At 36.4% G+C, this 12689-nt stretch overlaps 1 protein-coding gene across 4 annotated transcripts in view; it reads left to right on the top strand.

Moving 5' to 3' along the window:
- SCEL (sciellin) overlaps window positions 1-12689 on the top strand; it is a 130726-nt gene that overhangs the window by 81818 nt on the left and 36219 nt on the right. For 3 of the 4 annotated variants that reach the window (XM_027769758.1, XM_027769757.1, XM_027769755.1), the window contains 5 exons: window positions 485-544; window positions 1921-1980; window positions 8904-8963; window positions 9622-9681; window positions 11279-11335. In XM_027769758.1, coding sequence (XP_027625559.1) covers window positions 485-544; window positions 1921-1980; window positions 8904-8963; window positions 9622-9681; window positions 11279-11335 — 297 coding nt within the window. The remainder of the gene's footprint in view (window positions 1-484; window positions 545-1920; window positions 1981-8903; window positions 8964-9621; window positions 9682-11278; window positions 11336-12689) is intronic. The other variant, XM_027769756.1, reaches the window with a different exon arrangement.

Here is a 12689-nt window from a genome sequence, read left to right as displayed (position 1 = left end):
ATTGTCTCTGTCTCTCTCACTAAATGGTGCACATGCCCTAAGGGGAAAACCTCTTTAAAAAATACATACATACCTACATATGTATTTATATATATATATAAATTTCCCTTGAACTAATCATCAAGAATATAGAAGATATGTGTATCTAATACTATGAGAACATTTCTTTTTTTCTTTTTTTGGAGAGGTTTTGGCTATAGGGCACGTGCACTCGCCAGGCAGACAGAGAGAGACAGAGAGACAGAAAGCGAGAAATCACCCCCCTAGAGGGGATGGCCACACTGCAATCCCTTCTCCTCCATTCTCCTCTCGGGAACTTGGGTACGCACGCACACGTGCCCAGCATGAGTTTAAGCCACCAGGTCCAGGACTCGAACCACTGTCGACTACGTGAGAGTCCAGCAAGGTAGCCATTACGCTAACTGCTGGTCCCACTATGAGAACATTTTGAAACTAATCTAAATATTTTTTTTTTTTCCTGAAGCATTCAAGACTTTGACAATGTTATCAGAGGGAATCTCAAAAGGAATGAAAATACCACTGGGTAAGACTTAATACTGTCTCCGATTCTTGTTTCTTTAACTGCTGATCAACCAGAAAATAAAAAGATATGGTCTTTCAGTTTCATGACTGTATCTTGGCACAGAATGGGACAATGAAGAAGGACCATATAACCACACCTTCTTTCTACCAATAAAACCATTTATGTTTGAAGAATTGTCTTAATGTTCAATAGTGAGTTAACTTTTTCCCCCAATTTTGGACTTTGACTATTAGAGATGAGTTATTGAATTGAATTTATTGTATCTGAAGAATGCAGTCTTGACAACATTTTCAAAGTGGATTTCCAAACTAAGAAAGACAGCCTAGAGGGAGCCTTGACTAAAGTACCCTTAAATCAACTTTTTTTTTTCCTTTTTTAATTTATTTTATTTTTTGTATATACTTTCAATCATATTGTTTGGCTTACAATGAGATCATTTTGATATGTGCACATTTCTCCCCAGACCCGTTGATCAAAATATCTTCAGCAGATAACACCACACTTCCCCATCCCGTCAATGCTCAACCTCTGTATCCCTTCTCAACTTCTGTAAGGATGATGGTGTCAGAAGGTAGCCAGGGCAGGGGCAGGGCAGGGCCTTGCCCAGGGAGTAAGGACTTATAATCACTGCATCTCCAGCTCAGGCTGGGCTGACTTGTAGCAGTACCCAGTCACATGCTTCGCTGTCTCTACTGTCCCTTTGAGTTTAGCTAATGCCCCCTTTAGCATTTTAATAGGGTGGCATGTGTCACCCTTAAAAGTGAATCATTACTTTTCCTACTGTGTAAGGTAATTTTTCTTGCTCTTTATTTCTTCCTTACCACAATCTACTCTGAGGCAAATGGTATTTAAAAAGGCTTGGGCTGAGGGGTGCACGAGTTTATATGAAGGCACAAATTCTCATTTTACCATTATAATATTGTTAAGTGATTATTATTAAATTATTATTCTTAATAGTATTCTTATTATTTAAAAACAGATTAGGCAAGTATTTCTGATTCGTTGCAAAGAAATTATATTCAGTCTGTATTCAGTACAAAACTTCATTTAACTTACATTATTATGTCAATGCTGCTCTTTCGGGATGCTCTAACAAGATGTATGTGAGGGCAAATTTTATTTTTTTTTAAATAACAAGGCTTATATATACTTATATGTTTTGGGAGAAAAACAAAATTCCTTATTAACAAACAAGCAATCTTAAATGGTCTTCAGTTCAAGATCTAAGAGGAAAATTTATATTTGCATTTAGAGCTTTTAGAATTTTTTTATGATATGTAAAATTTGTTTATCATTTCTTATTTTCTCAACCATTATTCACTTGAATAGTATTTTATTTTAATGACACTTAGTAAAACTCATTTCCTTCTTCTAAGAAAACAAGACCTCCATGGACTTATTAAAGTGAATCAGGAAACTAATAAAAATATCAAGAGGTAAGACATTTAAAAGTCCCCCTCACCCTTTGTCTGGCATTTATAAATACATTAGAATTCTAAGTGCTTGTCTTCAGGAGACCAAACTGAAATTCAAGCCAAAACTGAGTCCCCCCCCCACCAAACACAGGATATTACACAATTCTGTACAAGCAATAAACAAACATCTCTTGCATTTTATTCTTGGGCAAAGTTTACTATCAAGTTATTTTGAGAAATTAAATGGAATTCTGATCTTATTTACTGAGCTAAATGATTTATTTCTTTTTATGTATGTGTGTTTATGTTATGCATATGTGTGTATATATATATGTATATATATACACACATATATATATATCATGAGTAAATGTGTTTAATTGTATGTGTGTATCTGTAGTGTGTGTATATGAAAGTATGTATATATATGTATGCATATATATATATATGTAAGAAATGTGTGTATAGATAAGTGTATGTGTGTATAAATAGTGTATGTATATATATATAGGTATTGTGTGTATATAATGCATGTGGATGTATAAGAAGTACATGTTAATGTGTATGTATGTGAACTGTATACATTAGTACTGTATTTGTGTGTGATATACATATATACATGTAGTGTGTTGTGTGTAGAAAGAGGAAAAAATTAACAGAGCATACTTTGTTAAAAGAATTCTCAAGTAATTCTGGACATTTTATGTCCTCTTCTTATTTTTTTAAAAAACAGATGGAATGTATATTTTTTAATTATTTAATTTTATTTATTATTTTTGTTGTTATTTTATTTTGACCAGAGGGAGACACACAGAGAGAAGGAAAGTGAGCCAAGGAAAGTGAGAAAGCAAGCCACCAGGGCTAGAACTGGAAGCATGGTCGGACTTTTGGGAGTCCAACACCTTAACCACCATGCCACCTGCTGGCCCCAGAGGAATATTTTTAATACTAAGCTTATTAGCATGTTGCTGACAACAGTATACCAAATAATTCCAGGTGGTTTCTCTTGAGCTTCTTTCCATTCAGTTAATTCAGTAGACATTATTATTATTATTAATATTTTTAAGTTTATTTATTCTTCCATGAGAGAAAGAGAAGGGGAGAGAGAGAGAGGCATCCCTGACAGAGCCTTTACACTACAATACATACTCCAACCTCAGCCAGCCTAGATCCTAGGTGTGCACACATACCTGGTGTGTATAGGGAGGCCTTAAGACACAAACCCAGGACTCACTTCCCATGTGAGTCCAGCATCGTGGAGACTGCACGATAGCTGCACCACCATCCTGGCCCATATAATATTGCTCGTTGATTATAAATCACATCACCAACACCTGCAGGCCTGGTTGGCAGCGTGAGGGTTCAGCTCCCTGGAAAACTAGTGTGCACTTGACAACACTGACAGCTTGACAAAACTGTCCCAATCTTGGAGTTGTGGCATGGTTGAGAACACAGTGACCCAGTGAACTAGAGGCTTGTACAACATATCGGAAAGAATTTATTGACTTTTTTGGTATCCTGAATGGTTCAGGACAGTCCCCTGAGGTGATAAAAGTGAGCCTGGCATTGGAAAGACCTAGGTTCAATATTTGGCTTTGTCACTTGCTGTGTCCCTAGGCCTCAACTTACTCATCTTAATGAAAGGTCACAATAGTCTCCTACCTGGCACATAGGAGATACAAGTAATTATAAAAATAGACATTCATGTAAACTATGCTTTCTTAATGATTTAGATAATATTCAAATACTTAGCTTACTTAAACTTTCCACACAAAAAAATCCATGTTTTCCTTTCTAATTTTTTTTTTATTGAAGAACATGTGTGCTTGCCAGTGAGAGACAGAGAGACAGAGAGAGAGGGAGAAGAGAAAGCACCCTCCATGGGGAATAATCATGCTGCAATCCCTATTTTTCCATCTTACCTTCATTTCAGGATTTTGAGTATATGCTACTTGGTATGTTTCTCTAGTTACTGGGTCCAGTACTTGAACCACACAGTTAGCTATGGAAGATCTGCTGCCTCAACCACCAACCCATGAAGCTGGCCCTTCCTGTCTAATTTTTATTAAAGAAAGCATTTCTATTATTCTTCAAATGTTATTGTGTGCATGCCTATGTTAGCACATATGTGTATGCAGTCATACAAATGTTTGTGTGCATTCATTTGTATGTCTGCTTGTGTGTTCATGAGGGTATGTATATTTAAGTGTATATGAGTGTGTGCATGTGTATATGCTGTACATATGTGTGATTGCATACAAGTGCATGATGTCTGTGTGTTCATAAGTATACGTGCAAGTATACCTGTGTGCTTTCTTGTGTATGAGCATGTAACTACATGGATGTACATGTGTATCTGTATGTATGTGAGAGTATGTGCAGAGTGTGTATGTTAATAAGTGTGTGCTTTCTAGGAACTTTTAAAGACAGTAGTTGTCATTTTCCTTTTTCTACACACAATGAAGTTCTGTAGATCTTTTAAAAAATAAAACCAGATGTTACTCCTTTCCTTATTAAAAACTTTCAACATCCTCCCATTTCGGGTAGAATAAAATTCTAACACCTACTGATAGCCCTTTACTTTTGCGATAATATTCAGCCAAATGCAACTCTTCTACCTCAAGCTCATTCCTGCCTTCAGGCTTCTACATACGCCGCTCCGACTTCCTGATTCTCTATTCCTGTGTTGCTGCTTTCTCAAGGTTGTTTCTGACACTGCCTATAGATATGTCACCTCCCTTATCCTCTAGGCAGCAGGCACTTGGATTTTTTCATAGCATGTATTGTTGTTTAAAATTGTGGCATCTACTTTTACATTTAAATATTATATTTAAATACTGTCTGACTCTGCCCAAGTTAAACTGGAAGCCTCATGAGGCCTACCCTGTGTCTATGTTGCTCTCATCTGTTCTGGAACTTTGAGCAGAGTCTGGCCCATAGTGTGTTTTCCAAAACTATTGTGGATTGGGGCCAGCAGGTAATGTGATGGATAAAGATGCTGGACACCCACTTGGCTGACCGCAGTTTGAGTCCTGGACCTGGCGGCTTTCTTTCTCACTTTCTCTCTCTCTCTCTCTCTCTCACTCTGGCTCTCTCTCTCTCTATCTCACTCTGTCCCTCTCTGGTCAAATTAAAAAAAAAAAGTTAAAATAATTATTAAAAAAATCTATTGTGGATGGAAAGAACAAATAAATGCTGAAGATATACACACCATGAGGCATTGTTTCACATAGTTAAACGCAAATATTATCTTACATTATTACATTAATTAGTAGGTTACTCTACTATTGGGTTGTCAGAAAAGTCATGGAGTATTTTTTCTATTTTTTTCTATGCAAAAATGCATCATGACGTTTCCAACAACCCACTCTTCTTTATTGATATGATGAACTATAAAACTTAAATAACCTTGTACAGTTACATGCTTTATTTAGTGTTTAAAGGGATCAAAGTCTTGAAAGTAGTGAAAGGAAACGCCACACCCAACACCAAGGGGCGAATTACAATGCTGACCATTATGTCATTTTTTTGAATACTCCAACCTGGAAGTAGAATCATGGGATTTTTGTGCTTTGTAGCTAACGTTCAAACTTCACCTGCTTCATTTAGGTAAACGTCAACAAAGGAAGTCTAGAGTAGAGTGGGGTAAATTGTTTTATGATTTGCATGATGAAAGCCCAGATTTTTATTGCTGCCTTTAGTCTGGGTATTATATTCACAGATATTTGGACACAAGTAAAAACTTGAGTCAGTATCTGGCTGTTTCTCATATCTGTACCTTGGTGTACAGATAAATCCTCAGAGACCGTTGGACATGATCTGTCAAGTCACAGAGTATAGAGAAACATAATGGGCGAGCACCTTCCTGTGGCTGTCCCTTCCCCTGTGTGGCATCCCCTGTTGATGAGGGAGCATTTGCTGGAGCTGCATAAGTGGAAGACACATGTAGAGGCAATAAGAAAAGCAAAATTCCATGAAGATCGGAAGCAGACATATACCAATGAGTAACAATAAAATACTCAAGTGTTTTCAATGACTGCATGGAGTTTTACATTAATCACATTTCAGAATACTTTAGAACTCTATAGATCTTTGTATTTTTATTGCCAATATGACTAGTCAGAATTTGTAGTTCTGCCACACCGTCATATGTACCAGAAACAGATGCCAGGTTATATAGCATAGATATTAACAAATTGCTACATTTATCTCAGTACAGATTTGTGATAGAAAATCTGTCAATGAATGTCAATTTTACCAAATGTGATTCTCCAAAGTTGATTTTAAAACTCTACAACATGCAAGAGGTCAATATTAAGAGGCTGGGACTTCTGGAATGTTCTGTGAGACAAATATTTTTAAAAAATAAAACCAGATGTTACTCCTTTCCTTATTAAAAACTTTCAACATCCTCCCATTTCGGGTAGAATAAAATTCTAACACCTACTGATAGCCCTTTACTTTTGCGATAATATTCAGCCAAATGCAACTCTTCTACCTCAAGCTCATTCCTGCCTTCAGGCTTCTACATACGCCGCTCCGACTTCCTGATTCTCTATTCCTGTGTTGCTGCTTTCTCAAGGTTGTTTCTGACACTGCCTATAGATATGTCACCTCCCTTATCCTCTAGGCAGCAGGCACTTGGATTTTTTCATAGCATGTATTGTTGTTTAAAATTGTGGCATCTACTTTTACATTTAAATATTATATTTAAATACTGTCTGACTCTGCCCAAGTTAAACTGGAAGCCTCATGAGGCCTACCCTGTGTCTATGTTGCTCTCATCTGTTCTGGAACTTTGAGCAGAGTCTGGCCCATAGTGTGTTTTCCAAAACTATTGTGGATTGGGGCCAGCAGGTAATGTGATGGATAAAGATGCTGGACACCCACTTGGCTGACCGCAGTTTGAGTCCTGGACCTGGCGGCTTTCTTTTTCACTTTCTCTCTCTCTCTCTCTCTCTCACTCTGGCTCTCTCTCTCTCTATCTCACTCTGTCCCTCTCTGGTCAAATTAAAAAAAAAAAGTTAAAATAATTATTAAAAAAATCTATTGTGGATGGAAAGAACAAATAAATGCTGAAGATATACACACCATGAGGCATTGTTTCACATAGTTAAACGCAAATATTATCTTACATTATTACATTAATTAGTAGGTTACTCTACTATTGGGTTGTCAGAAAAGTCATGGAGTATTTTTTCTATTTTTTTCTATGCAAAAATGCATCATGACGTTTCCAACAACCCACTCTTCTTTATTGATATGATGAACTATAAAACTTAAATAACCTTGTACAGTTACATGCTTTATTTAGTGTTTAAAGGGATCAAAGTCTTGAAAGTAGTGAAAGGAAACGCCACACCCAACACCAAGGGGCGAATTACAATGCTGACCATTATGTCATTTTTTTGAATACTCCAACCTGGAAGTAGAATCATGGGATTTTTGTGCTTTGTAGCTAACGTTCAAACTTCACCTGCTTCATTTAGGTAAACGTCAACAAAGGAAGTCTAGAGTAGAGTGGGGTAAATTGTTTTATGATTTGCATGATGAAAGCCCAGATTTTTATTGCTGCCTTTAGTCTGGGTATTATATTCACAGATATTTGGACACAAGTAAAAACTTGAGTCAGTATCTGGCTGTTTCTCATATCTGTACCTTGGTGTACAGATAAATCCTCAGAGACCGTTGGACATGATCTGTCAAGTCACAGAGTATAGAGAAACATAATGGGCGAGCACCTTCCTGTGGCTGTCCCTTCCCCTGTGTGGCATCCCCTGTTGATGAGGGAGCATTTGCTGGAGCTGCATAAGTGGAAGACACATGTAGAGGCAATAAGAAAAGCAAAATTCCATGAAGATCGGAAGCAGACATATACCAATGAGTAACAATAAAATACTCAAGTGTTTTCAATGACTGCATGGAGTTTTACATTAATCACATTTCAGAATACTTTAGAACTCTATAGATCTTTGTATTTTTATTGCCAATATGACTAGTCAGAATTTGTAGTTCTGCCACACCGTCATATGTACCAGAAACAGATGCCAGGTTATATAGCATAGATATTAACAAATTGCTACATTTATCTCAGTACAGATTTGTGATAGAAAATCTGTCAATGAATGTCAATTTTACCAAATGTGATTCTCCAAAGTTGATTTTAAAACTCTACAACATGCAAGAGGTCAATATTAAGAGGCTGGGACTTCTGGAATGTTCTGTGAGACAAATATATAGCTTATTACAAAAGTATTTTGTGTACCTTGCAAGGCTAACAGCATAGCCTTAAATGCATAAAAATAGGGAGAAAACTAGTACAAGATTTGCTAGTAAACAAATGATTCCAAGATTAAAATATTATCCTCACTGAGTCTCAGTGAGTTTCAGGGATGTCTGAGAGAGTGGGTCTTCAAAAAGTTCAAACAAAAAAAAATACATGTTATGAAAAATACTATTCATGGATTTTAAATTTGCACTAAAAGAAAATATACACAGGCTTTTTTGCCATAGGGTGCATGCACTCACGACAAAGAGACAGAGAGGAAAAGTGAGAAATCACTCCCCTGAGGGGGTGACCACACAATAATTTCCTCTGCTCCATTCTCTTCTTGGGACATTGGGCACTCACTTACAGGTGCCCAACGTGATTCTCAAGCATCCATGTCCGGGACTCAAACCATGGTTAGCTATGTGGAAGTCTAGCACCTTAACTACTATGCTACATGCTGGCCCCAATAAGCTCATACTTTAATTACATTTTTTCCACACACTTTTGAAGCCCCTTCTATAAATTTCTGATACTTCTGCAGTCACCTTTACAATATTCAACTCTTTCATCTGATATCAATGAGTGTTTATAGTGTTCCTAAGTTTCAATGAATAGTTGAACCCACTTGCTGTGAACCTACTATTAACCCCACTATTTTTTCAATGCTTTAAAGAGGCCAGAGCCTTGACAATCTGACCCAAGTGACCCCTGAAGTAAACAAGAATAACCAAGGGTGAGGATTTTGTCTTATCTCTCTTTTTTACCCCTTACCATCAATTTGTGACACTCAGATGAGTGAAAAATACTTTAGATTGGAATCAGAAAGTCTGAATCTCATTACTTACCTGGATGTCTTTGAGCAAACACCTTAAACAATGAGCTGCAGCTTCTCTAGTTATAGAATGTGATCGTGTTTGTCCCATCTTTGTCACTTGATAATTGTAAGGATAAAGTGAAATAATGAATATAAAATAGTTTAAAACAAAATAAAAAAATGGAAATGGAGATTATTAAGGAAACATAATTTACAGCTATATCATTAGAAAGTGTGATTAGGGAGGCCAGGAGTGAGTTTTTGTAAAATCTTTACATTGTTTCTAAATCTATTTTTAAAAAGTTCTGTACTTTTTGCTTTTTAAAATAAGCATTTTAAAAAACAAAAACAATAACAAAACTCAATTTTATGGTTTTGAGGGGAAATGGGAAACTAAGCCTTCATATAATGATTTGTATGAAGGCCAGTATTTTTACTCTTCTAAATTAAGTATGTAGACTAGTACTATATTAGTTTTTCTTACAACAGTAGTACAATTCCTCTTGTGCACAAATTCCCTTTATTGATTTAATTTCATTTTTATTTATCATGTTTTTTGTTTGTTTCTTTCTTAAAGTTCTAAAGACCTTAATAACCTCATCAAAGTGAATCTAAGAACAGGAAAAATTGTGGAAGGGTAAGGTCGAAGAAGCTCCTTTTTTCGTTTCATGTTAACAAATGCTTGAAAGTATGATGACATCAGCAGCTCAGCTGATTGGTGCTGAACCCAATGGTCATTCAAAAAAAGTCATGTAACCCTGACTATTTCATATCTGAAATGTTGAAGATGCTGGTCAATTAATTTCTGATAGAATGAAGGTAACTGTTGATGAATTGGGTCCATAGCTTTTTCTTGGAATGGAGAGGACATATTTATCCATTGATTTATTTTTCTTTTTAAAACATTATTTATTTATTTATTATACACTCAATCGCTATACACCAGTTAGCTTATAGAAAGAATTTACCCAACAGATTTCTTTTTCTTTCTTCCTTTTATCTTTTTCTTTCTCTTTTCTTTCTTTTTTCTTTTTCTGTTTCTTTCTTTTTATTTATTTATTTATCTTTTTGCTATGGGCTGTGTGCACTTGCTGGAGAGTTAGAGAGACAGAAAGTAAGAAATCACCCCCCAGGGACTATACTATGGCCATGCTGCAATCACTTCCCCATTCTCCTCTTGGGATCTTGGGCATGCACACACACTCACTCAGCCTGAGTTTTAAGCTTCTGGGTCCAGGACTCGAACTGTGGTCAACTACGTGGGAGTCTAGCAATGTAACCATCATGCCATCTGCTGGTCACCAGATTTATTTTTTCTTAAGCAGAAGGTATGGTACAGTAGATGGGAAAGAGAATTAGAATGCAGTGTACAAGTAGTGAATGCATTTGGCGTGGCTCTCCGCCTCTTGCCTGGGTGATCTCAGACTAGTCACTTTTGTTTGGGTTTCAGTTTTCTCAGCCTCAAAGTGAGTGGACCGGGTACTCCTAGACACTTTCAACACTAACTCAGTAAGTTCCAATAAGTTGATTGGTGATATGTAATTATTCTGGAGCTAGATGACTTGGCTTTAAATTCTAGCCCTACAGAATTTAAAGTTTTGTGGAGCAATTACTTAGTATTTCTGTTTCTCAATTTTGCCCACTGTGAAACTGGGATAATATTTCCTATGTCATAAAATTGGTGTGAGGATCAGGACCAACAGTTGGCATAATGGCTATGTCACTGGACTCCCATGTAGTCGACCACGGTTTGAGTCCCAGACCTGGTGGCTTAAACTCATGCTGGGTGTACGTGCGTGCGTGCCCAAGATCCCGAGAGGAGAATAGAGAAGAGATTGTAACATGGCCATCCTCCCTGGAGGGTGATTTCTTGCTTTCTGTCTCTCTTTCTCTGTCTTTCTGGCGAGTACACATGCTCTATAGTGAAAACCTTTCCCCTTGCCCCCCCCCAAAAAAAAGAGAATTGGTGTGAGGATTTACTTAGGTAAATCATGTAAACCACTTAGAATAGTGCCTAGTGCATCAAAAATGTTCTAAAACATTAGGTAGGATTCATTATTTCTATACCATTATAGTTTAAGTTATATATTCATAGCACTGAAAAGCCCCAACCCACTCAAATGATGTTTGAATCAATATTTTTACAAGGAAAATTATTTCTCAGTTTCAACAAATGCTGACAACTTTATTATAAATCTTCCACTGACCTTGTTATTTCGTCTATGTTTTTGAAGTGGTCAAAGTCTTGATAGCCTCATCAGAGTGACTCCTGAAACCAGAACCAACCAAGGGTAAGGCTTATGGAACTTTCTATCTCTCCTTTTTCTTTTTATTCACCCTTTAAAAATATGATAAAAGCATTTCCCTACCATAGAGACCCCAAGATAACCGTTTCTGTATCAGAAACCTAGTTGACAAGCTGTCCGTCAGGGCTCTATCACTGTGGGTTTTGGGGGAGAGAGAACTACTCAGAATATAGGATGATCCCTCCTGGGCTATGGTTTGTGTTCCATGCTTGACATTTCCTTCAAAGAAATTGGAATTCCTCGTGGGGTAAAATAACACCCCAAAACAATTTCCTAGAGCTCATCAGCCTGAAGGTCTTCATGTGATGACAAGTTCTCCTTTTCTCTTCTTTCATCATTTATTCATTCTCTTTTATTGTTTATCCATCAAACTATTCCCCAAATTGGGAGTTTTAAAAGTTGCATCTAGTTTTTATAAATAATAAAGAATGCAAAGGATGACATTTGTCTTTTATAGAATGAGCGTTTTATCTAAGGCACATCCTGTTACATTAACAGGCATGTACAGTCGTGAAGGGAGGATTATGTGCATGATGTAATGAGTTTATCAGTCCCAATGATTAATTAAATGACAAATGCTTTTTTTTCTCTCTCTCCAGGATATATAATGATTTGTCCAGTAATAGATTATGTCAGATTAGGCTTATTGTCATGGTGTTTGGGTGTTGGAGTTAGTATGAGATCTCAGTAGCAGTATGTCTTTAGAGCTATGAACACCTATTTAAGTGTTTAGAATTAAGTCATAAACTGTATAATCTAAAGTCTTGCTTGTTATGATTTAGCTTTGCATGAACTGTGATTCTGGAGTGATGTAATTACTATCTTGAAGTACATCAATGTTATGTATTCTTATTTATATTACCTGCATAACCTAGAAAATAACTTCATAAAATAAGTGCCTTTTTATTTCTGTTCTTTTGTTTTGAAAGGGGAAACCAAGAAAAACAGGGAAATAATGAATGATTTTATATTTTTATCTTGCTGATTATAATATCAAAAAACATTCCACATGCTACTGTAATTCTACTAAACAAATATAGAAAAAAAACAGTTTACGAATAAATCCTACTTTGAGATTGACTTGAAAGACACAAGACTAAAACTAAATTAGATTCTTATATATACAAAAGTGTGTGAAAAATGAATTGATAGTAGTCACCTGCTTTTGCATAGGACTTTGAAAAAAATTCAAGTAATGAAGTTATAAATTGGCAATAATCATTTAAGTCAACATTAAGGTTAAAAAATATACGAAGTGGGGACAGCAGGTGGTGTGGTGGTTAAGGCACTGGATTCCCACATGGCTGACTGTGGTTTGAGTCCTGGAACTGGTGGCTTA

The sequence above is a fragment of the Tupaia chinensis genome, unplaced genomic scaffold, assembly GCF_000334495.1.
Source record: "Tupaia chinensis unplaced genomic scaffold, TupChi_1.0 Scaffold000013_1, whole genome shotgun sequence".
Lineage (NCBI taxonomy): Eukaryota > Metazoa > Chordata > Mammalia > Scandentia > Tupaiidae > Tupaia > Tupaia belangeri.
The sequence above is the reverse complement of the archived record's forward strand: the minus strand, read 5'-3'. Positions and strand labels throughout refer to the sequence as shown.